Source organism: Blennius ocellaris, assembly GCF_963422515.1.
Source record: "Blennius ocellaris genome assembly, chromosome: 7".
NCBI lineage: Eukaryota > Metazoa > Chordata > Actinopteri > Blenniiformes > Blenniidae > Blennius > Blennius ocellaris.
The window spans coordinates 14713971-14739484 of NC_137656.1; the positions used below are offsets into that span (position 1 = coordinate 14713971).

Below are 25514 nucleotides of genomic sequence, written 5' to 3' on the forward strand. Positions count from 1 at the left end.
CTGAGAAGCTGAGACATGCTATTTTTGTGCGTGCACACATTCAAACCAAACAACAAGCCAGCAAAAACAAGGCCTGTGAACATTTAGTGATCAGAGATATGAGGTCAGGCATTAACAACGCTGCATTCAAATCTGTTAGTGAATGTTTGTGGGCATTTGCGCGACTAACCCGTGGCTGTGCGATCTCTAAACTGCTCGAGCTTCATCAGGGTCACATTGGTGAGCTCATCCAGCTGCAAGTCATCGGGAGGCATGAAGAAAGCCGACATGCTGTTCACCGTTATCTGAAAATTCACAGAGAGAATAAAACTTTGTTTATATAACTTCTAAAGGCCTTTAGGCTCTTACGTGTGTAGACAGAGACAAAACTCACAGCGTCATAGATGATTTCCAGAGGCTGTGACTCCACATGAAGTCGCTGGTTGGCACTCTCATCCAACGGGTTGGTCTCAAACAGTAAGCAGAGCAAGGGGGTCCCTGCTCCTGTGGCAGCTTTTCTTGATGACAGGAGGATGGGTGCAGGTCGGTTGTGGGCCAGGCCAGTGACCTCAAACAAACTAAGCTGGGCTGTAAGTCTAACAATACACACACAGACACACGGATATCAATGGCAGGACTTTCTGTTACCCATAACTATGAATCAACCAAAAATAAAACTACAGATTAAAGAAAAAACTGAAGAAGTTCAAAGATGACAGACTTGATGGCTTGAGCTCCAGGCCTCTGTGTGAGTGTAGACATGAGCTCTCCCACGGTTAGCCTGATGATATCATTTTTGTCCTTGTTGTCTTTGATGGATACAATCAGCCTCTCCATGTGGAAGTTGACCTTCATGTCCTCAAACTAAAAAGAAACAGAAAAAACATTATTCAAGTATATGACGCAATACTTGTATTCTGGTCTTGGTTTGCTTCAGTGGCATGATGGAAAGAGAAGATGTGATATTAGAGGGTGTGACTCACATTCTTTGGCAGGTTGGGATTAACAGCAGTATCACTGTATCCAATGGCAGTGTAGAGTTTGGATTTCTCTGCTGAGGTCAAAAACTCATCGAACCCTGAGTGAGAGAAGGTGAGAGGGAATAAATGTAGTAATAACATTGTAATGAGTAGAAAACACTAAATTGTTGATACAACACAATAACAAAGAGCTTTGTCTGGCTGTTTTTAGACTGTTTTTTTTCTACCACCTACCTCCAGCCTTGGCCTCTTTTGGTTGTGTTTCAGCCTCTCCTCCCCAGTTCCACACCCAGCTCAGCCATCCCTGTGACTCCTCTTCCTCCATCTTCACCCCTGGACGGTGTATACGCAGGCCTGCCTTGCTTGCCTGGGAAAAGGAAATCCTGACCTATTAGCCTTTGAAAACAAATTGCTGTTCCTGTACAACCCACCAATATTGTGATGGAGTGTGAAGAAATGTGCTGAATATTCGCACTTACAGTTCCATAGTACTGTAATCAAAGCTAGAATGTCTCAAAGTAGACAAAGTACAGACATTAACCACTGGATTAAAACTCATTTGAAAAAATGTCTGATGAAGCTTTTTTCATTCATGATCATTTAAGTGTGAAATGTTGGCTCACAGTTTGTTCATTTCATTAACATAAATGGATCATTTGTGATTCTGTTTTCATTATATTTAATGCAAATTTAAAACACTGAAAGGAACCCAGCTCATTAAATGTATAACACATAAAAGAAAAGTATGCTAAGTGAAAATATCCACTACGAGAGAGAAAGCCAACCTCAACTTCAGCCTGCTGTCTGGCCAGGGTTATGTTAAAGATATCCAAGGTCTTCTCAGGCTCCTGCAAATGAACACAAGAAGGAAAATTGTATGAGCACTTAGTAGATTCTTCCTACACTCTCCAGCAATGTCCATTAGTAACATCGCGGGAAATGTAATCTTGCCAGAGCACAGAAGGGACGAAGAGCAGCATTTGAAATGCCTAACAACACTTGTGAATGAAATATGAACGCCTCAATCAGATACTTTATACAAAGAAACACTGGATGTGCAACTGAGTCATTAGTGTTGGATTAAAAGAGTAATTGGATTTCTGCAATTAACAACTTGCAGATTATATCATCTTTGAATATGATCATTGTTGTCAGGAAGGTAAATGTCAGTGTATAGCTTACACTAGCAATGACACAGTATAGCTCCAGATGCACATTTAGGAGTTAAAAGAAGAAAATGAGTTTCCAATTTCTTATCTGGAATTGATATAAGACAATAAATCATAAAACTAAATATGTGACAATGAAAGAAAAGTATAGTGGGCCCAAAAAAACTCTGCTATGTCCCACCTGGAGTTGTCTGAGCAGCTCCTCACTGGGTTTCTTGCTGGTGATCTTTGTCTTGTACAACTCTCTGTATTTTTTCACCATCTGCCGGTGACAGCGGATGTGCTGCCATGACCACATGTGGAGATGAGGCTTAACGTCCACCTCCAGAATGCTTGTGATCACATACCTCCACCTATAACCCACAAACACTCAAAGGATATAACCATCTTCACAACTTGTATTGTGGGGACATGGACACGGACAAACAAGGGCTTTCTGACCATTTGCCAGCATTCCTGTGAACGCGGACCTCTGGTCTGTATTTCCTGTATGGTAGGTTACGGGACATCATGTCGACTGAGCCAAGCAGTTCCAGGATGCTGATGTACTACAACGACAGGAAATCACAAATGACATCACAGTGCTATCTCACATTGTTTAGTTTTTCTTTAACATCTTTGCTGACCTTTTCCCTGAAAGGAAGCAACAAACATGAACTGAACCCAAGTCGTTTCCCAACACACACAACCTACCTGGCCTTTGTTGAGTTCAATGGCCACCTCACTGAGGTTGACCATCAGATCCACTTTGGGTGAAGAGAAGTCAATATCTGACCTTGGATTCATCCGCAGTTTAGCATCCGCAGAGATGGGGCGAAAAACTGTACACCAGGAACAACAAGAAAACTACTCATTAAAAACTGTGAACGGAGATGCTTTGATCCCAGGAGATACGGAAGTCTGTATTTATGAAAAACATGTTTTTTTTTAACAGTTCAAAACAACGTCCAACATTGGGTGCAAGTGATTTTCCTAAAAAATAAAATCATTTAAGAGGTGAAGAAAAACTGTTCAAATGTGTCGTTAGCAGTGATGCAAACTGTGATTCACACATTATTTTCAGTCACAGCAGTGTTTTTGAACATAGTGATGAACATGTGATTTAGCAGAACCAGATTTCTTGCCCTTTTATCCTGTTGTCTCATTATTCCTTTGTTTGTTTGTGGGACATGAAGCCAATCAGCCCAGCTGGGGACATATGACCAGTCTTTAATATAAATGACCCGGTCATGATTCGACTGTCATCTCGCCACCCTTCCAGCATGCTGAGAAGGATGTGTTTTGTTTGACACGCTCACAAAGGTTTCACATGCTACAACATCTACAAGCATTATCACTCGCTAAATGAACTCCAGAAGAACTGACACTGTCATCTTATTTTCTTTTTGCAGGCTTGAAAGTCTTTAGCCATGTATTAGCAGTTGATCTAGAAAGACTGTAACTGAAGAAAGAGACTCACTGAAATCGTGGCCGACAGGAATGGAGGGGTGGATTTCCATGCTGCTCTGGAGACATCGCTATAATAAGATGCAGTAAGACAACATTTATTTACTGCTTTAGCAAACTATTGAAACAGCACATTTAAAAACGATTTACCCACTAGGTGTGGCTGCTATCAGACTGTGTTCTTGATGATCACGAAATGAAAGTTGTGTCTTTAGGATTCATGATTAAATACAACGTGACCAAAAACAAACAGGTCTAAACAAAAGAAAATACAGAAAGAAGTGACTCACCAAGGCCTCATCTGAAGTATGATTGGAGAAAAGGACTGAGTTGACATTCCAGTAGGCAAACAAGCTGTCTAATTGTACCAACTGAGAGGAAGGAAAACCCGAAGCAATTAGTGTGAAGCAGATTATCCCTATGATAAGGAGGCTTAAGAATTTCAATGCTATTCAAAACACATTTGATGAAACATAAGGCATATTTCTTGGAAAATTATTATTGTATGAACGTATATGTAGGCTACACAATTCAGGCACACGTGGCAATTCAACAGTTCATTACTTGCCTTGAAGAAAAGCCTGGATTTCTCATCCAAAAGACTGGGATTCCAGTTCTCATCAGATGTCTGTAACACCACACAAGCAATGAGGTGTGTGAGCTTTTATGGAATCCCGCCAATTATTTCATATGACGCACATTTATATACCAAAACATCCAAATTAAGAACAATTTAATACATCACCTGAAGACTGAGGTTTTTAAGTGACACGCCAAATGATAAAGGGCAATTTGGATTTGTGACCTGCAGAAAACAAATGAAAGGAATGTGCCGGCTTAAAACATTTTTGTAATCTGTAATATTTTCTCTTCTTTAATTGCCAAGTTACAAGCACCGCTAAAAAAAAATCATTTGACTTGCATTCAAATTCAAATCATACTCGTTGTGTAGCGAGTGAGGTAACTCAAGACTGAATACTCACATCATCTTCATAGCGGACATGGATGTTTGAGATTTTGACCTGCAGGTTTTTGATGACCTGGGTGACAAGTTTTTCTACAAAAGTGTCCTGTTTTTCCAGATTGGGGTTCTCTGTCGGAAACAAAGTTTAAAATTCAATTTTATACATTAACCAACACCATTATTAGTAAGAATCTGCCCAAATTGTGCAAAACTCACCTAATGATACAGTACTGTCAGTTAAAATGACAACTGTCTGATTAATTAAAACTACTTTCTGAACCCCATGAAAGACAAATTGTGTCTAAAAAAATTGATGTATAAAGTGCAGCTTTTTCATGGGTACATGTGACTGCATTGTTAATTATTACAAATAGAAGTCATTGTGGTGTCACTGTGAACATCTTTACCTGCACTACCAAATATCTAAATACAATATAACAACAAAACACTATGTTGACACATCTTTGTCATGCCGTGCTAAAATAGTGTGTGAAATCTGCTGGTTGCACATTAACGCACAACCTCAGAAACCAAATGGTGTCCAATCTCTGATCCTGCTTTGTTGCTTCTGTCCTGTACCGACTGCTTCGGAGTATCGGCTACTTTTTATTTCTATACAATACTTCAAAAGTAACATTTATTGCTACTACGCGTTTTACAGATAGGATCAGAATGTTTCTGAAATTTGTTAAAATTTAATTACACACAAGGATCATGTTTAAAACCACAGTTTGCTTGAAGATAACCCTGAATCCTGACCTTGTTCAGCAGCCTTCAGTTTTGTCTCTTCTATCCGCTGCAGTTCCCGCTGGCGAGCCTCCTGGAGCTGCTTCTCCTCCTTTTCTGCATCATACTTTATACCTGGAAGGAATGGAGGGGAAAATGTTATTTGTCTTGTATTTGTATTGTCATGCCTCTGAAAACAATAGAATCAGATCAGTCTTGGGGCTCATGACAGACTTCTCAGGACAAATATGTATCATAAATAAGTGAAAGACCCATTTTGTGTGGCCTGTGTGCCACCCTGTGTTGTTTCTGCGAAACAAATACCCCCTACTGGTATTTTAAATTATTTTGGGATTATTTCTGCTCTATGACACAGGTATTCAAATCACAAAGTTTCTTTTACTTTTTAAAACATTCAAGATACAATTAGTAAGATCACTTTAACTCTCGATGGCAAGCAAAGGGTCCAATTATTTGTATCTACCGTTTACCTACAGAAATGATAGACAATCGATAGTACAAACTATAATCACTAAATGAGTACTTCAGTTCATTTCATGTGCATTACAATGGGCATATGTTGATGGAAATCTTACTTGCTGTGGGGACTATTAGCAAAAAGACACCATCCAGTGTGGCTTCCACAGACTGGGTGTAAAGGTTCTTCCATGGTATCTTTAGCTCCAGACACCCTGTTGATTTGAAAATAGTATATTTGTACTAAACATTCACAACCGTGGCAAAATGGGAGGTGGACATTACAATCTTACCTATGTGACCAGCTCTGACTTTAAAAGGAATGTCCAGTTGACTCTGCAACAGTCAAAAAAAAAAAAGCAGTATTGCCTCATGTCCTGATGCAAACCAATTCGGTTGTTGCTGCTGAAACTGTGAATTTACTAACGGGGATGAATAGAATACCAATCTATCGATCTATATGATGCCATAGAGCCTTGATATTACATGCAAAAATATGATTGCAACTTACCAATGCATTTTCCTTTATTTCAAGATTTCTGAGAATTGCATCACCTGCAATTACAAAAAACAAAACATTGTGCTGAGGTGTCTCTCACGGAATTCCAGTGTAATCTCAAGAGTACTTTGTCTATTGATTTAAGACAACACAGTGGCACATGGAGGCTAATAAACAATTCACAAAGAGCCCTTGAGGATGTGTGTAAAACGAAAATGTACAGTTCACGAGATAACTTAACACATTTGTTACAAAAACAGGGATTATCACAGATATGGGATACATCCCAGGAACTAGCGTTAAATCTTAAGGTCGGGGTTGTTTTTCTTGGATATTTGAGTGCAGACTTTGTGGCTGGGTGTGAAGCAGCGACGAGTCCTGACCTGGCTGGGTGACAGGGTGTAACCTGCTGCACGCTCACAAACTAATGCTCGGACGAATCGGACTTACAGCAGCAAGCACATCGACACTGGATAATGGAAGCAATAAAAACCAGGTATGCATATATCTGGCAATGTTGTCAAGCACGATCCCTGGCTGCATTGTCTCAACAGTAAGCAAAAGTAGTTTCGGGAGAGATAAATTGACACGAACAGCTGAGGGAGCTGGCTAACGGCTGTTAGCATGTAGCCTGGCATCTTGACGAGCGGGCAACACTACTAAAAAGACAAACACAAGTTCTCTTACCGCCCCAGATCCCGAGCTTGAGCTGCGAGCTGTCAAGGTTGCCAACATAATCGCCTAAAAAACGATTTAGGACTTCCACCACCACGCTCTCGAAGACCATTTTGGCGTTTCTTTAATGTGACAGTAACCATAGGTACATCCGAATAGTCCCTCTTTTCTCCTTTCCTATCTAATTTGCCTTAACCCAGTGGATGACGTCGCGGGGTTAAGGGAATTTGTTAGGAAGCTTCTTAAAGGAGTTAGGGAAATGCGACGATGTTGTTGTGACCGTCGGAACGTAGTTTCACTGGGTGACGGAATAATCATGCAACGGCGGCGCAGGTTAGTGACGTCATTTGTAGTGGAAAAACATTACAAATATCTGAAAATAGACTATAAAAAGCGTATTTAGAACAATTTCCCGTGTGCCTCGAAACGCTGATAAAATGTCAAATACAACAAGGTTTGAATTGAAATCAAAGGAAAAGGTGAATACCAGGTGAAGAAATAACCAATGCAAACTGAATATAGGCTGCACAAAACATTTATTTTACTTTGTTTATTTTCCAACATTCGCATACCAGTCAGAGCTGGGGTATGAATTTTACATTATTTGAAGTTGGTCAAGGCATATTATTGCATTGGTAACTTAACAGGATTAAGTCACTTCATTTAAGTCATCCTGTGTTTCCATGAAAGGAATGCTCAGATGAACGGGTCCCTTTAAATGAAGTCTCTGCAATGAATTGTGGGGCAGCATGAGCTCGTCACCTTTAATAAAGGATGCCTTCATGTTTCCTATGCTAAAGGAGGTTCCTAAGGAAGCATTGAGGCTCCTTCCTTCGCTTCTTGAGAATTTGGACGTTCCTTATCATGGTCGCCACTTAAACACTTCCGAGGTTAAGGAAAATAGATGCGAAAGGAGATTCTATTTTCATGGAGCCCATGTTTACATCGTGAGGTTGACGTAAGTGAGCACGTTAAGCGGTAGGCGGGGCCTGATGTCATTCCGCCATACGTGAAGTTACCTCAGATAACACGACACGAGAGTACCACGAGGTAATGAATATGTTTAAACGTTTAAATAATCTCAGTTTAAAGAGTGATTGTTGAATAAATGCCTTTGTTGTTGTTGTTGTTGTTGTTGTTCACTACTAGTTCACTTCAATTCCACTTTATTTATATAGCACCAAACACAACATAGTCACTTCTTGGTGCTTTTTAAAGAGAAAACCCCAACAAAGTTTTTTTGATCATTATTATTTTTTACAAAACTGAATTACTATTTTTAAATGCAGTCCAGGCTATTTATTTGGGAAGTTTGTCATCATACTCATGATTTCTAATGTCAGCAGCTTGATCAGTAAAGTCAGTGAAAAGGAACATTTTTTAAAAATATTGATCTTTGTTTTATTTTTTTTACTTAGCTGAAGCACACAAAAACATCCTGAAAATATGAAAAAATAGCAGTTTTCACAAAGTAAAGGCAATGGACAACAATTTGTATTTTTGCTTTACAGTACACACAATGTGGCCTATCAATGCTGATTACCACATCAAAGGGGACGTTTACCCAGTTTAGTCTTCAACAGTTTACTAACACTGTTCCTTACTTTCCTTCCATACACACATTCCTTTATGTACACACTTCATTGATAAATCATATAGCACAAAACCTATAGAGTTGTACTTTTCTGGTTACCTGACAAATGTATGTTAAGTATTCATTACTTCTAGTTCTCTTTATCAATAGATTATGAGTCTACTTGGCTGCCATGTACTTATTTTGTTGTACCACTGTTTATGCATTAATGCTTAAATTTAGTAGCAATGGCAAAATTTACACATAACTCCCACAAATATATATGTTATGACAAATATATATCTTATGAATGTATTTTCACTGTTCTCTTTGCACATGTTTTGGTAGTTGTCTTGAAACATAACCTTTAAGTCTTCTTTATGCATGACATGCATAAAATGAATAATATTCAATATATAATAACAGAAAGTTATTTGTCCACCTGTTTATCAAAAGGGAGCAGTTGAGATAGTGGTCTAATGACTATTCCAATCACTGTCTCCCTCCTCAGTGGTCCAGAAGCAGGTTTGTCCACCACTTTTAGTCTGAGTTGTAGTTCTTGTAGGTCTTCGAGGCTCAGCTCGATGAAGAAGAAGTCTTCATTAAAGACTGGTGTGCGACAGTTCCTGATGGTGGCGCTCTCCTGCTGCTGCAGCTTTCCCGGTGTCAGACACAGATTCACTGCACAGCTCGGGGTCTGTCTTTCAGCATTGTCCCACAAGCCTTCCACAGACACCACTCGTATGCGCACAGTGGAAAGTGAGGAGAATGTGTTCTTGGAGAAAGTCGTGTGCTCAGTGGAGAGGCGTACTCTGCCACGGCCTTGCAAGGGGAGGACATGTTCACACCGGAATCGTTCCTGGCACTGCAGAACATCCAGTGGGAAGAGGACGGGTGGAGCAAGAGAGCGCATGAGAGGAGTCCTAGAAGAGGATGTTAAAGCTAAACCACCCCTCTTAAGCTTCCTTTTGTCATCCTTGGTGACGGTTAATGAAGGACAAGACACTGCTCCTTTAAGATGACTCCCATTTGATGTGATGTGGCTGAAAGATTTGGCAGTTCTGTAAGGAGGATTGAGAAGAGAGGAGTCACTGCCAGACTGTGTTTCACTCTCTGAGCTTCCTGTCTTTGACAGACTTTTGCATTGCAGTGGAAAAAAGCCTCGCACAGTTTTCTTTGGCACATTTGGTTGTCTTGTCAGCCTGGGGACACCAGTAGAAATTCCCCTCTGAAACACGTAAGCAGGACACTTTGAATGGAACAAGGACTCTTTCCTTCGAGTGTTTGGACTCTCGTATAACCCAGCCAGGCCGTAGCCCTCTGCAGAGAATGGCAAAGCTTTCTTTGCAGCCTTCCACACCACAGGTGCATCACCATTCCTTGTCTTTAGATCCCGAGATTTCATATGTGTGGTGTTTGAAGAACTGTTCTTTGGTACCTGGTTCTGAGTCTGCAGGTATAATTGGGTCTTCTCAGCTTCTGGCAGTGGGTGCCTCCTGCAGAGTTGTGGAGGAAGGCAAAACTCTGGGATCTTGTCTGGTGTGAGGATGTTGCAGTGCAGGTTGGATTTGGAAGGGAAAAAAACATCCTCCTCATTCTTTCCCATGTAGCGGCTCAGCTCCAGTGGAATGCTCTCCACACTCTCTCTTATTCTCTCCAACACCCACATGTTTTGTCTTAAAAATTAAGATGATTAATGTCTTTGCTCAAGCGTCCGCAGTGCTGACCTGTAATAACAAGAAAAAAAAACATAACATTTCACAAATTAGCTACAGAAAGCATAAAGTAGGTTAACACACTTTTCAAAACTATTGCATTCAATGTGTTTTGTTTTTTGTTTTTTTAATTATTGCATTGAAAAACATTTAGCTCTCACCGGCTGGAGTGGGAAGTGTCTTTCGCCGAAGAGTGATCTCCAAGTCTTCGAGATGACTGTGACCACTTTTTAAAGGTGAGTGTGAGGCCGTGCGTCACCAGTGTGACGCATCGCTTCGCATGGCATCAAAGCGCATCCTGCATCCACACCCATAGACACACACACACACACACACACACACACACACACACACACACACACACACACACACACACACACACACACACACACACACACACACACACACACACACACACACACACACACACACACACACACACACACACACACAGGATATGTAACAAACCATGTATTGAGTACCTCTGTGTCTTGGAAAATGGGTGGGTGACAAATCAGAATCATCAGCATTGATGTGCACTGAGGTGCAATACATTGATGTATTGCCAGCTTTGTGGAAACAAAATCACATTAATACTGAAATATCTATTGTTCTTTAGAAACCGAGTCAGGTATTATATTTGCACACAGAGAATATGGATTAATGCAGTAGCAGACAGCTAAATGAATAATATTTAATATATTAGGTAACACTTATGTAATTTATTGAATTTTACTACCCTGTACGCATCAATGCAACATGATGTATGACTCACAGTGTGACACAATCTAACCCCCGCTGCAAAAAAGAAGTTTGTCGAGAGTTCAATTGAATGTAATTCAGATTAAAACACATGAGAACACATTGGCGAATGTGTTGTCATGGTCATGATGACGCAAGTGTAATTGGCTTTTTGATAGAACTGACCTCTTGTTCAAAGGTGAATCAAAGACTGGAGCACCCCAGGCTCACAGTCAGGACCCACCACCTCAAAGACCTGCTGACCTTTGAACAACCTGTGTCGCTTTTGCCCTGGTGTCTGTTTGAAAATTGAATTTAAATGCAGTTTGGAAGCAAACGAAAATTGCTTGTCGTCAAATTGTCAACATATAAACAGAATAAACACAACCATGATTGATTTTGAAATTAGATATGCAAAAAATATTGTTTGATATTTTGCTATCTCAAGGCTAAACCATACAAATGGTTTTTTGATCAGCCAAAAAGATGGCTGTTTAGTTAAATTGTGAGCGTAACATGACAGTAAGTGTGAATAATATGTGTGAGCAATTATCAGTTTTCTTTTCTTTGTGTTCACTATGGAATTCATTGGTGACCTGTTCAGGTTTTTATCTTGGTTTTTTTTGCTTGGTTTCAGGTGGAATGGGCTCTGGTTTCCCATTCTCCTTATTTGGATGAAGGGTACACGGAATTAATTTCTTTAAAGAACTAAAAACCTTGATAATTCCTTCTTTAAATCACAATGTCTTGTTTATTTCGCATATCTGCAACAATGTTACTTTCTATTATGCAATAATCTCCACATTCTGCATTAGGTTTCAATGCAATGATTGGATTTCTACTATATCAACCCACACTAACTCTAAACACATTCAAAGTACAGACGATTTTATTTTTAAAGTTATTAGTAATTCCATCAGACACTGCCTCAACCCATACTGACACCAACACCAGCTTCCTGCACATTATTGAATAGAAAGTTTAGGTTGTTGAACTGGAATTCATTTTGAACTGTAATTTTCTATTTTTCTATTTCAATTTAACCACAAGAGGGCATACATGCATTAGAAACGTGAGATTTCAGTTTGAGAGGAAACATTCATGAGTTGCAGTTAATTTTTTGGTGTTGCGTCATTGTAACATTTACTGAAAAATTTATTAAAAGAAAATATATAATTGTCGGTCAAACATGGACAAATACACACACACACATACAAACATGCTCTCTTGCTCTCTTGCTCTCTCTCGCTCTCTTGCACACACACACACACACACACACACACACACACACACACACACACACACACACACACACACACACACACACACACACACAGCTTCTTTGATTAGAAAAAAAAGATGGACTCATTTATTAATTAGGAAAAGGATAGGTGTAGTGTGTGTGTGCATGTGACAATAGATCATGAAGAAGGTGATGAATACAGTCCGGGGGCTGAGGAGCACCTGGGGGTCAGGAGGCTTTTTGTGGTAGTGAAGATCAACTTTATTACTCCAATAAAAACCCAGAGTGCTCTCACTAATAGAGAGATAAATGATTGGGAGTCAGAGGAGGACCTTCCCTTTAACCGGCTGTCACAGCTGCAATTAATGCTAACGAGAGAAGAATACATTGTTGCCAAATGTTCTATCACTGTCAAGTGCATAAGTATTGAATCCATTTTTTTCCCGAGCTCTGCATCCAGGAACTTTTATTCAATTTTATTTGCTGCATCTCCATTTGAAATTCAATGTAGTGCACACTAAGTTAACAACATCACCAAAACATCTTACAGATGTAATTACTTTATTAAAAAAATGTTTAGCTTCACTTTTACGAGGTAGTCTTTGTTTTTGTTGTGGGCTCCAGGATCCAGGTCAGACTGGCTGCTGCTCTGGTGTCTTTGGCATCTGTATGGATGTCCTCTAGTCCCCCCCCCCATTAAAGGTGTCCTGTCATACTGAGACAAAATCAGTCTTGGGTCCACTGGGGAGACTTCTGAATATAAACTCAGAGACCTTAGTTAGTGAGGAAAAACGATACGCTTTGAAAAGCATCGATATACTAATCTAATATCAGCTGATGTTAAAGTAAAGTGCTCAGCAATTCAGCACCATTTCACTCGAGCTACTTGATAGCAACAAAATATCACTATGAATTACTCAGCCTTCATGTACATTATAGTGGATGCAGTGCATCTCTTTCCCCCTCCTGTAACTGTATCCCCACAGCTGCCTCGGGCTCAACATGACCTTTTTATTCTTTCTTCAGAAAGAAACTGTGGACACTTCAGGTTTGGTTTCACGAGAGTCATCTCCTAGAAAGTTGCTCAGTGAGAAAAATCATGCTGAAAGGTTCTTGCTTTGTTCAGTTAGGCAGAAAAGTATTTTTGCTTTATAGATCAATCAAACAAGTCTGGTTACTGCTTCAAATTTCCAAAACAATGTAGGTTTTATTGCACTTACGAGATTTGCTGCCAACCTGAAAGGAAAATCACCATCCTGCATAAATGTACACCTCCCTCCAAAGACAGAAGTGATCAAAATAGTTGTGTGCTGTCCAGTCAAAATAGATTTCAAAGATTATTAGTATCCTATTACATTTGAATCTTCATGATGAATCAAAATAAGTCACAAACTGCTAAAGAAAGTTGAAGTCAACATGGAAATGATAAAGATCAGCTCTTCCAAAATCTGTGGAGGCAACAATGATTCCCCCCCTAATCGGCTTCTCACTGATGAGTATCCATAGACTTTGTTTTTCCATTTCAGCATAGGACTGATTATTTCATTCTTGCTTTTGTATTCTATTGTTGATATCCAGTCTGTGATTACAGATGCATCTAAAAAAAAAAAAAGGATTGCAATAGAGATCTTCATTCCAGACACCACATAAACATTACAGACCAAAATGAAGTAGTTGGACCAAGTTAATTTAGAGACTTTAATGAGCAATTTTATAGAGCTTTCAGACAAATTGCTTCAATATTTTTGTCATTCTGTAGCTCTCATATGAATAAATGAGGCCTGACTAGCTCCAAGGCAGTTTTACTAAATCAAACCTTTGTTATAAGATTTTCTCTGTAACACTGCCAATTATTATGTTTTGACATTGTGTGATGAGATTAAAAAAGATTCAAGTACAAACCCAGGAGGGAGAAAGCTGATGACACACTTGTTAATAACCATTTTACTTTAATCTAAATGATTGCGATTCAGATGAGCCCGTATGGGCACTCCCTCTCTGACAAAGCACTTAACCTCAGATAAATGTGCTGAAGTTTTTTGGACCCACAACTTCTTTGTCTGAACTCCTCAGAGTAAGTGAGGATGTGGGAAGTCGGAGAGGAGAAACGGTGGGAAGCTAGCCAGCACAGCTGAACCATTGACCCGTTTTGAATTGATAATAAAGAGTAATAATGGCTAATAAGGTGTAATAATTTGGGCCAATAAAGATAGATGGCAGATTTAGGTTGATGTGAATTGAAACAGAAGACCTTACTCTGAGGACAGTGCAGAGACAATTTACTTCAACCAGAAGGAGGGAGGGAGGACGATTGACCCCACATCAGTGAATCATTGTAGAATTATTATTGAAGAGGCGACCATGGCAGGTTGGATAAAAGAAAAAAGACAGATACAAGAGGGAAAAGGGGAAAGAGTAGAATAAAAATGATTTGCAAACCAGAATGACAGTCAGTGGTGGAAGATGGATATGCAGCACCTGTTATCACACAAAACACTGATGCAGTATATAAATACTTCTTACAAATAAAGGGTCTGTGAAGAAAATTATCAGCAAAACAGTGCCTTTAAAATCAAAATTGAAAAAAACAAACAATTTCTTCAATAAATCAATGAATCTTCAATACAGACATGTTGAAATATTTCAAGTATTTTCATAATTTATTATATATTCTTCATAAGTTTAGTTTGTGTGAAATGTACCAAGTCACAACATTGGAATATTCATCATTTCAAAATGTGATAATATTTTATACAAATCTGTCTTTTATTCCACTTTTTAAAAATGTAGGCTGTCATTATGGCAATTCTGATACACTTTTCTTTAAATGCTCAATATATATTTATTTTATTTCATATAGAAATAATAATAGACAATCAATAAACACCTGTCTTTTCAGTGATATTCCATTTCTAGATGTCTGCCTATAGAGAGGAGCAACATTTCACTTTTGTGGCTTCTGCAGGTCATATTCAGCTTGTCATAAAGGGATAGCAGAATCACTTGAGGTGTTAATGGGACAGTAAAGAGTTAAATACATGAAGAAGAAAAATCTGATATACATATCTGTTTATGTGCTGCTGTCTGAGGTTGTTGATTTTTGATGTATGATTGGATCATTAATTGAAAAACGCAAAGTTGAGATGGCTGTTACCATCTAAAAACATCTAAAGAATTACTTTTACTTCTATTAAATACATATCAACTCAGTTGAGACATTGGTGTCAAAAATAAATGTAATGATCTTAATGTGATAGTTTAACAGAAAATAAAATTAAATAAATAATGATAATAAAGGTTTCATTTCAATGGATTTAACGCTAATATGAAGGGAGATTGAAACTCTCAATTGTCAATGCATAAAATCTGCAAACACCTGTTATTAGTTTCACTAGATTTATGTCTTTTTGCAATTAAGAAGAAGTTATACTGCATATAAGATTTCTTCAGCAGTTAAATTGGGACAACACGGAAACTGTGAAACTAACCTTTTTATATTTAAAGCATTGAAGTCTTTAGCAAACATTGATCATGGGCTTTCAGGATCAAACAAGCTCCATCTGAAGACGTAGTTGGTGAAAGAAGACGGATGGACGCCTGGCCCAGGAAGATACATGGAAAAAGTCAAAGTTCAGAGAGAGTGTAATATTTTACGAAGGAAAGACAGAAAGGAAGAGTTATAGTCATGTGCAGTGGTCCTGAGTGACCTGTCGTTAGGACTCTTCCCCCTGTGACAGCTTCTCTCTGTTTCCAGGCTGCATGCCAGCATGCTAATTCTCCTCAGATGGTCTTTTCATTGGTCGGTACTGACATGTGCCGGATGACTGTCTCCTGGTCCCGCTATTAAAGGCTACAGCTATGAAAATGGCAAGGCGACCATTACATTAAGATAAAAGCAGAGGGAGCCTTATGCCCGCTGCTTGCTCACAATGAATTATACATACCGTGATATCACACACACACACACACACACACACACACACACACACACACACACACACACACACACACACACACACACACCAACTATATCATGCCGGTATCAAGACATCTAAGATTGTTGTACTTCAAAAACTTTGGTATTGGTTAATATGCTTGTTTGTTTGTTTGTTTTAAAAAGAACATCAGAATGACTTCCTGTGTATGTTGTGAAACCTTTGAGATCAAAGTTTCTTTTGCAGAAAATACTTGGCCAGTGTTGCAGCCATTTCAAAAGCATGTAAATATGGAGAGCAGTACTCCTCTACAACATACATTCAGATATATAAACTTCTAAGAAAACAGCACTCCTCTTCTAAATTATCATTGAGTTCATTCATGATTATCCTACTCGTACTTCTAAATTGCGATTTCTTTGAAAATTATTCTACCACCCAATTAGATATTGTACATTTGTAGTCAGTGAACCAGGGGTTGGCAATATTCTCGAGGGGGCCTACATGAAAAATTACAACTACTGTTAAGGACAAAGCAATATCTTCTATTCAATATTTATGTTACATGACTGATAAGTTACTGTTTTGTATCAGTGAAGTTCTTTTGTTTCTTCATATCTGATGTAGGTTTTTTTTTTGCAATTGTTTATATTAATATAATTGGCCATATAGTTTACAAAGTGCATGGAACTCTACACAGCTCTCATTCATGAATTCCTTTTTACTGTATTGAAACCCGGCTCAGATTCAGCAAATCATGAAACCATTTGAATTTTTTTCCTTTCACTTTTTTTCCAGTCTTCATAAAGTTCTCATCATTTCCGTACTCCACGAGAAAACTGTTTAATGTGCTTAATATAGGAAATCGTCTCTGTGGTTTTACGCTTCCATCAATAGTTGGAGAGACTGCTGACATTTTAATAATCACTGAAACTGAGATTGAACAAAGAATCCTTGTATAGCAATTATATGTTTAAAGAAATTAAACGGCATTTCAGGCGTCTGATATTCCCGGTATATTGAATAAAAAAACTACAGTCTAGAGCAAAGAATAATATTATTTTGTGTGTGTGTGTGTGTGTGTGTGTGTGTGTGTGTGTGTGTGTGTGTGTGTGTGTGTGTGTGTGTGTGTGTGTGTGTGTGTGTGTGTGTGTGTGTCTCAATGTGACTAAGGTATTGCAAATCAGATCAGATGTATTAAGCTGCTCATCATTATGGCCTGCTCTTTCTGATCATTAAGAAAAACGCTTGTAGAATTTGGTGCCCTCGCCCTATGAAGTATGGGTAATTATCTCTAATGTATCATCGTCTATTCACGGCTGTAACATTACATTTCAGAGGGCTGCTGGTGAAACACCTCTGACCTTAAATGTTTTATTCATTCATAAGACCCATATTATTCATTTGAAACTCATATTTCAATGATTAACCGTTTTTCTACGAATTAAGGAGTTCTTCCATGTTAATTATTGAACCACTTCATCAGTGTTGGAAATATGTCATGTGGTAAAAAATTATATTTGTGCTCTCTATTAAATGAGAAATAATAACACCAATGCTCCAAACTTACTGCAATCGTTACAGTTAATGTTTCAGTAATGTTCACAAAACTTTCTGAATATTATTGAATTGTGAATCCAAAAAATGGTGGCATGTGTTTATTTTTAAATTTTAAATTTGCTTGATTTCTATCTGACAAATGTGGATTCATTGTTTAATGCTATATGTGACATTTTTAATTAGATGTTGTTTGTTGATACAAATTGTCTCCAGGATTATTCAATATATTTAAGAATACATACCATGTGTTAGTATATTGAATTCAGTTTTCTACAATTTGGAGAACCCTATAGTTCATACTATTGAGAATTACATGTTGTCATTGTTTTTCAAGACATTCAAAGTGTTTGCATTACCTAAATTGATCCAGAGGACATCGTATTTTATTTGGTTTTAAATTTGGAGTGAAAATCTAAATTTAAACAAACTATCCACAAATAGTTCCAATTGGCTATTTGTTCAGATTCAGATGTATCTGTGCAAAAAGTATTTGTCCAAACACTCGATGCACAAGTGCACAAAGTGAAACGCATGTGAGCTTGTTTACTTCATTCGACAGACAAATGTCATCATTGAATTATATTAGGATTTCCTTTTAAATAATTTTTTTTTTAATTCTGTAGAGTTGATGCAAAAGAGTACAAATGTATCATATTCAGAATCCACCTGTGAATTGTATCTCAATATCTCTATCTACTAAAAAAATACATTTGCACCATCACATTTAAGATGTGACCCTGAAAACCAAAAGTATTTATAAAATATTTACATTTAGGGTGTGTGTCCCTGTTTTTACAACCTGTCTGCCCGAAAGATTGAAAATCATTTAACTTAAATGCTTTGAAACAACAAGCAGTGTCTCTACCCCCAAAAAAACTCATGCTGCATGTGCCCCTCTTATTACCCCATGCATAAACACATGTGCACATTAGGAGACCTCATGTGATATTATGATTCCAGAGGCATCTAACCCCGGTGTTGTGAAGACAGAGGATCATGGAGAGTAGTAATGGCTGCATTATTACTCCTCTTATTGTGTCTTAATTAGTGGCATTTAATTATGCACTAATGCAGTGAGGGCTATTAAAAACATTGAGGCCTGCTGATCAGGGAATTAAAGCGACACACACGCACACACACACACACACACACACACACACCTACAGGCACACATTTTAGAGACACTTTTGTCAAGCCATAGAAAATTTCAGTGGCTTTTAACTAGGAATCACAGGCACCCTGCAGAGAAAGTGTGTCTAGAAATGAGGCAGAAAAGTGGAAAAAGTGGCTTAATAGGACAAAAGCATGAAGAAGCAATAAAGTGTCAGGTGAAATGGGTATAAAATAAGGATCAAATTAAACAGAGAACCCTTAATGAGGACAGACAAGGCAGTAGTGTGTGTGTGTGTGTGTGTGTGTGTGTGTGTGTGTGTGTGTGTGTGTGTGTGTGTGTGTGTGTGTGTGTGTGTGTGTGTGTGTGTGTGTGTGTGTGTGTGTGTGTGTGTGTGTGTCCTACTCTTTAGCAGTGACACCCAAATAGGTTTTAATTCTTCACTCCCACGCCTCTCCTCCACTGGTGCATCTCAATTATTTGTTCAGAGGCTGGTGTGACAATAGTGTCGGCTGTGGCAGCCTTTGGGATGCTAAGCAGAGGACAGGAGGTTAAATATAAGTCATTTTCAGTGAGCTCGACATGGTGCTTTGTGCTGCTGGAGAGGAGAAGCTTCAAAGCTTCATTTAAACAGAGCAAACAAAAGAGCAAACTTGATCCGATCTCCCTGCCTGCTTTTGAAGTTGTGGAGCAGCGATGCAGAGTGCCGGCTCATCAGATCCATCTTAGAGACATCATACAGACTCATCTGGACACGCCATGCATCAACAAATATACCTGCTCCAGATATGAGTTATGCCATGTTCTCAACTTGCAATGATGCGTGTTTCGTATGATTCAATGATTGTTGTGAGTAAAGTGTGACACTTTCCTTGAAGTGATTTCATTTTTTTTTAAATGCTGTCTCTTTTTTGTTTGCATTTGATGGACTCAGATGCTACAGATGAAGATGGAAAGAATTGCATTCACTAAAATACAATGATCAGGTAACATTTTCACCGTGAACTTTGAAAATTATTCTTAGGTTGTAGATATAGTTGTTGTAACTCCATAGTGTGTCGTTTCATATTGATTTCATTCACAGTATTTTTACTGAGATTAATTCTCACCAGCTACTACACAGTTGTCAAAGCCAGCATGTTTTTAATTTTTCATAATTATTTTTTTTAAATAGACCATTTCTAATAAATGAAATACTTGTTTCATATTACAACTGCTCAATATAAATCATGAAAACAAACTTTAGCATAAACTACATTTAATAAAGCAACTGGTGTTCTGGAAAGAAGCCTGTTCTGTGATCACATCCTATTGAAGAGGCTGATATATTCACCAAATATTACAATATTTAAAAAAAAAGTTTTGTTGAGATTAAATTACAAAACTTAATTTTAAAATGTGGCAGTTGTAAAATCAGTCAGGAGTTCCACAAAATGCGATGATATTTCAGGCAGTTGACAGTAATTTGAAAGGATGGCCAAGTCTATGAGTGTGTTTTGTTTTGATTTTCTCCATTGTGGTACAATAGTGTAGTTGTGCAAATTAAAATGATTACAGAAATAAGTCAAACACCAAGATTCAGTTTGAAGTTCTTTATAAATATCCTCAGATAAATAATGATATAATACAAGCATAACATTTAAATACACGGCTAAGTAACACAAAAAAGTGCAACAGGCCTAATTAAAAGAAAACATAAAAGCCTTCTTTTCTTCAGATTATAGGTCAGCCATAGAGTATGATAAAATAAGAGGAATTACAGCAAAAATATAAACAGAGCTGTTGGTTTTCATTTGGGAAGAGTATAAGACTGTCTCTTTAATCAAAGCTTTCTTTGGGTTTAGCGCTTCTACTTGTCTGATTGTATTTTTTCAGTGCCACATTACAGTATGTGGTAAATGCCCCCACAAAGTGTGCAAATAAATTATGATTTCAATCAACACAAGTCTAATGGAAATTCATTACACAGCACAAACGTGAACCTTAGCGTATACAACCCTCTTGAAGCTCAACTTATTTTAAATTATTTCCCCAAAACCTGTTCTGTCTTCATTTATATAGTTACAGGCTTCCTTTCCTCTGACTTTGAAAGAAAAACCCCGCGATTTACCCGGTTAGGACAGCAGGAGGGCCGGGTGGAGAGGGTTGCCTTTCCCCTCCAGCAGGTCGTTTTTCTCCATCACTGAGGCCGATGTGCAGAGCTGGGACTGGGCGGGCTGCAGCCCCGTCAAGCCCGGCACGGGGCCCAGGGACGGGGTGGGCTTTATTGGCACGGGAACAGCGGGCAGTGTTGGCCCGTTGGCGTTGTGGTACAGGCCTTTTGCGGACACACTGAAGGGCGCGTACTCGGATGACGCTGCCACGGGCACGCCTCCCATGGACTCGGACAGCATGCCGACGTGCGGCCACATGGAGTTGACCACGCTGCTGAGCTGCGGTGGCACCGGGTAACCCAGGTGGTGCATGACGGAAGTGATGGGAAGCCCGCTGGCCACGACACCCTTGTAGTCCCGTCCGATAATGTTCTCGATGGCGAATGGATGCTTAAACCCGCCGGGCTGTGCGCAAGTGATGCCCCCGTAACCCTGAAAGTGAGGGAGCCGTCCCACGCCTGCAGGGGCGGCTGGGTGGTCGTGGTGGCCGGATGCTGCGCCCAGCTTGCTGCCAGGGTGGTGATGGTGATGATGGTGAAAGTAATGCATCATCGGCGAGCTCTTGCAGGCCATATGCTCGGCACGAAGTATCTTGAAGCGCTTCCGTCTCCTCAGGAAACTGCCATTCTCAAACATGTCACCGCAGTCCGGGTGCAGCGCCCAGAAGCTGCCTTTGCCGGGCTGATCAGGCCGGCGAGGGATCTTGATGAAGCAGTCATTAAATGAAAGGTTGTGCCGGAGGGAGTTCTGCCACCTCTGGGTGTTCTCTCGATAATATGGAAAACGATCCATGATGAACTTGTAAATGTCACTCAGAGGCAGCATCTTCTCGGCTGAGTTCTGGATAGCCATCGCTGTCAGTGATATGTAGGAGTATGGGGGCTTCTGGTCGCTGTAAGAGTTCTTCCCAGGACGTGGCATCACTGATTATTGATTTGTTGAAGTTTGAATTTTTAAAGAAAATAGCCTTTGACGTTTTGCCCTTAAATGCTTTGTTTTATGGCGCTAAACTTGGCAGTCCTCATATCAGTCTCCATCTGACTCATCTGTTACAAAGTTTTGAGTCATCCGATTATCTAACGTATTTATATAATTGTAGTATAACCCAAAGGCCCGTCGTCATCAGGTAAAATCCTTTGGAGGTTTTTGCATCAAAATAATATTTTTTATGATTAAAATAAGTGGTTGATGTTGTGCGTAAAAGTCGCTTTCCGTGCGTAAAAGTTGAGAGATCCAGAGTTCCTCCTTTTTTTCTGCGAAGGTTCAGTGATGAGTGGTCGGTTTGCTGCGCTGTCTGTGTGTGGTGTGTGCTCCTCTCCTCTTGTGCGCTGCTCTCACTCCACGAGCGCCTTTTTTGTAAGACCCCCGCGGGTCGCCTGCTCTATTATCTATTACCCAGACACTTGGGGGACACGTCAGGAGAGAGAGAGACAGAGAGAGAGACAGAGAGAGAGACAGAGAGAGAGAGAGAGAGAAAGAAAGAAAGAGAGAGAGAGAGAGAGAGAGAGAGAGAAAGAAAGAAAGAGAGAGAGAGAGAGAGAGAGAGAGAGAGATACATACATAGAGAGAGAGAGACAGGGAGAGAGAGAGAGAGAGAGAGAGAGAGAGCACAAGGCTGTTCCGCTGCGTGCGTATATGCTTACGCGCCTGTGTTTGTGTGTGTGGGTGAGAGTAAACGGGGCATGCGAATACATATAAATATATATTTATATATATAATATATATTATTAAAAAAGATGGGGCCAAAGAAATGAATTAGAATGAGGGAGGTGCGTTCAAGACACGCGCCTGCTGTTTTCCATCCAAATGGGTCCGCGGAGATCAAAGCAGAGATTTTAATTCAGTAAACTGTAGTTGAAGAGAGGCCGCCCCCCTTCACCTTGATGACCCTGACCTTTGACCTTGTACTTAAAAACAGCTGTGACGCAGTAATGTTACAATGTTAAACAACGTTGTCATTTTTCAAATGTCTTTTCAACTACATGTTGAAATCTATTTGTCGTGACTTTCCATTATTGAAATTGTGACACAGAAACTGTATTTGAATTAAAATAGCTCATTTCACTTGATGAAATAAATAGCAAAGAATGAAGTACATACAAACAACCTCATTGTTAAATGTGCTCGATTGCACTTTTTCGACTTTGCAAACAATAAATCATGTCTTCCTTTGCGCACAATCATCAGCGCGCTGCTCCTCCGCTCTCAATTACACGAGCGTATTACGCACAAAAAAACCCACCAAAATACACAGAGCTGGGGGCAGGAGGGGGCTGTTGTTGATTAATTGCTGAGAGGGGAGTCCGGCGGCTGTCTGTCTGTTCAAACATTCTCTGGTGAATCCTACAAGGATGTAAACAAACTTCATCCCCTGCTCTGAATTCTGTTCAGCGGTGAACAATAAAAGCTACTCCCTTTCGATATTTTTTTTCTCTGGCCAGGTGTCATGACAGGGTCCTTGACGGTTCCTGTCTACCTCGGTGCCCCGGTGGGCCCTCGAATACATTACAATAATTAAGCCTTCCGTGATTTAGCCTCCTAGGAGAGAAGTCCAACAATGTAATTAAGGGAAAGCTGGCTGTATTAGATATGAATATTCAAAACTGTGTCAATTAATTAGCCGGTGTATCTCTCCCGTTATGTCTCAGCCCTTCAAGTTCATTCAAAAGGTCGATGGTGTCAGCAGAGAGCATATTTTACAGACATCGCGTAATTGCAAGAAAAAAAATATTTTTAGTACTGTAGTACCACAAAGAGCTGCCATTTATATATTCTCTTTTAAATAAATAAACTCGTTGTTTTCTTCTGTTTTGCTTTTCTTTGTATCGCTACTTCCCAGGCGATTGAAAAACGAGATTTGAAGCTGTGGGGCCCTCAGAGGCCAACGCGGGTAAAAGCATCCTCTTAAAACGCCCGGGAAAGATCAATATTAAATCTGTTTTCACAAAGGGGGCCGTTAAATAGACACCGTGGCTGATCTGCATAACAAAATTAATTAGGTAGTCTACGGCAGTCTTTGCCAGCACCCAACTCCTGGACAAATAACTAGTTGTAAAGCACACCTTCTGGGCATATGGAACATATGCTGGAATTATCCTTAATTGACTAATTACATAAATTACTCATTAAGTTTACAGCACATCAATTATAAAAGATGTATCAATTAATTTTGCATAAATTACAAGCGGCACGCCGCACTGAGAGGGCGGCGGAGGGAATGAGGGTCGCCAGGAGGGGGTCTACTCGAAGGTGGAGAGGGTACGTGTGTGTGTGCGTGCGTGTGAGTGGCGGTCGTCTGTTTGTTTCCAGTCTCTAATAATTATTTGTTCAGCTTAAGGGCAAAGATATTCTTCCTCTGTCTCTCATTCGCAAAGGGAGAGTGTGGGGGTAATGGCAATTATACTAATAATAATAATCTTAAAGACCTCTCTCCAAGTCATAAGGGGCGCATCGTCGCGGAGAGAGCCATTAAAATCAATTAGCAGGGCCTATTGTTTTCACTGGAAAATTAAAATGGTTTAAGGACTGCAGTGCACAACGCTGTAAGGCTCAACTTGTTTAATGGGGAATTATTCACAGACAAATATGACAGACCTATCAGTTTGTCCATAAAAGAGCGAGCTTCAATGGATAAAAACTGACGTGTGTCTGCCTGTTGCCTTCAAGTTTAAGGTAAATGTCCCTTTATAAACTCTTGTGCAAAATGTTATGTTTAACAAGAGTTAAACTTTTATCAAAACCCATCAACCTTAATTGCCCTTAACGATGCATCCCTTTATAAATTCAAATCATTGGTGTATCTCACAATTGTGATTAATTTGAGGCTATTCTGATCTGAGGATTTTTTTTGTAGTCATTAATCTAATTCTAAACCACATATTTCTGATGCTGTGTCACTGAACTTCACTGGAAAGTTGTGCCAAGAATCAAATCCTTAATTGTCTGCTGATTTGTTTTCATACTAAGTAAACTGGTAGGCTCTATACTTAACAGTGTAAATTCATTTTAAGATTTGCAATAGCAGCATATTACACATCTGATACCACATTCACCTCTAAAATGAAAAACAAATAATAATCAATTCCAATTCCAATAATCTGGAATTCTGATTAATGAAACGTTTTCTATTAATTAATTTACTCTTCAATTATGTAATTAATTTCTATATAAGTTACCTGGAGACATCACCTGTTCTCCTCTGCAAGCCTAAGATAAACACTCATTAAAAACTGTCATAAAGACACTGAAACAAAACATAATAGCCCCCCCTCCCCTCTCTGTTTTAGTGCTGAATTGCAGCAGTTAATCAGTGCTTTATAAACTTTATAACTGATAACTTACCTCTACTCATTTGTTTTTTGTTCTTCCTCTACTGAGTTTAATATTGTAATTCATAAACACTCATACACACGCACACACAGGCACAGCGGTAAAGATGGTAAAGTGAGTCGTCTCTCAATGGAGTGGTTTCAGGTTCTATTCCCTATCTGCCCACATGCATGTCAAAGTGTCCTTGAGCAAGACACTGAACCTCAACTTGTTCTCCAATCCTAACCCTTGCATGGCAG

At 39.3% G+C, this 25514-nt stretch overlaps 3 protein-coding genes across 5 annotated transcripts in view; all 3 read right to left on the reverse strand.

Annotated features, from left to right (window-relative positions):
- The window catches only part of vps13a (vacuolar protein sorting 13 homolog A), a 31423-nt gene extending 24240 nt beyond the window's left edge, over positions 1 to 7183 (reverse strand). For all 3 annotated transcript variants that reach the window (XM_080498860.1, XM_080498859.1, XM_080498861.1), the window contains exons 1-19: positions 6928 to 7183; positions 6253 to 6296; positions 6035 to 6077; positions 5861 to 5956; positions 5298 to 5399; positions 4558 to 4667; positions 4320 to 4379; positions 4143 to 4202; positions 3865 to 3945; positions 3588 to 3645; positions 2822 to 2949; positions 2570 to 2676; positions 2310 to 2481; positions 1745 to 1807; positions 1194 to 1326; positions 963 to 1057; positions 701 to 843; positions 374 to 575; positions 170 to 284 (exon numbers count right to left, since the gene is read on the reverse strand). In XM_080498860.1, the coding sequence (XP_080354986.1) occupies positions 170 to 284; positions 374 to 575; positions 701 to 843; positions 963 to 1057; positions 1194 to 1326; positions 1745 to 1807; positions 2310 to 2481; positions 2570 to 2676; positions 2822 to 2949; positions 3588 to 3645; positions 3865 to 3945; positions 4143 to 4202; positions 4320 to 4379; positions 4558 to 4667; positions 5298 to 5399; positions 5861 to 5956; positions 6035 to 6077; positions 6253 to 6296; positions 6928 to 7027 (1912 nt within the window). In that variant the 5' untranslated portion in view covers positions 7028 to 7183. The remainder of the gene's footprint in view (positions 1 to 169; positions 285 to 373; positions 576 to 700; positions 844 to 962; positions 1058 to 1193; positions 1327 to 1744; positions 1808 to 2309; positions 2482 to 2569; positions 2677 to 2821; positions 2950 to 3587; positions 3646 to 3864; positions 3946 to 4142; positions 4203 to 4319; positions 4380 to 4557; positions 4668 to 5297; positions 5400 to 5860; positions 5957 to 6034; positions 6078 to 6252; positions 6297 to 6927) is intronic.
- Positions 7184 to 8918: 1735 nt separating this feature from the next.
- LOC308132817 (C2 calcium-dependent domain-containing protein 4C) lies at positions 8919 to 10157 on the reverse strand (the record flags this gene model as incomplete). Its single annotated transcript, XM_080500000.1, has 1 exon — positions 8919 to 10157. One exon carries the CDS (start codon positions 10155 to 10157, stop codon positions 8919 to 8921), a length of 1239 nt encoding a protein of 412 aa, XP_080356126.1.
- A 10750-nt stretch (positions 10158 to 20907) lies between these two features.
- On the reverse strand, positions 20908 to 21867 carry foxb2 (forkhead box B2; the record flags this gene model as incomplete). Its single annotated transcript, XM_080499185.1, has 1 exon — positions 20908 to 21867. One exon carries the CDS (start codon positions 21865 to 21867, stop codon positions 20908 to 20910), a length of 960 nt encoding a protein of 319 aa, XP_080355311.1.
- Between the last annotated feature and the right edge of the window lie 3647 nt (positions 21868 to 25514).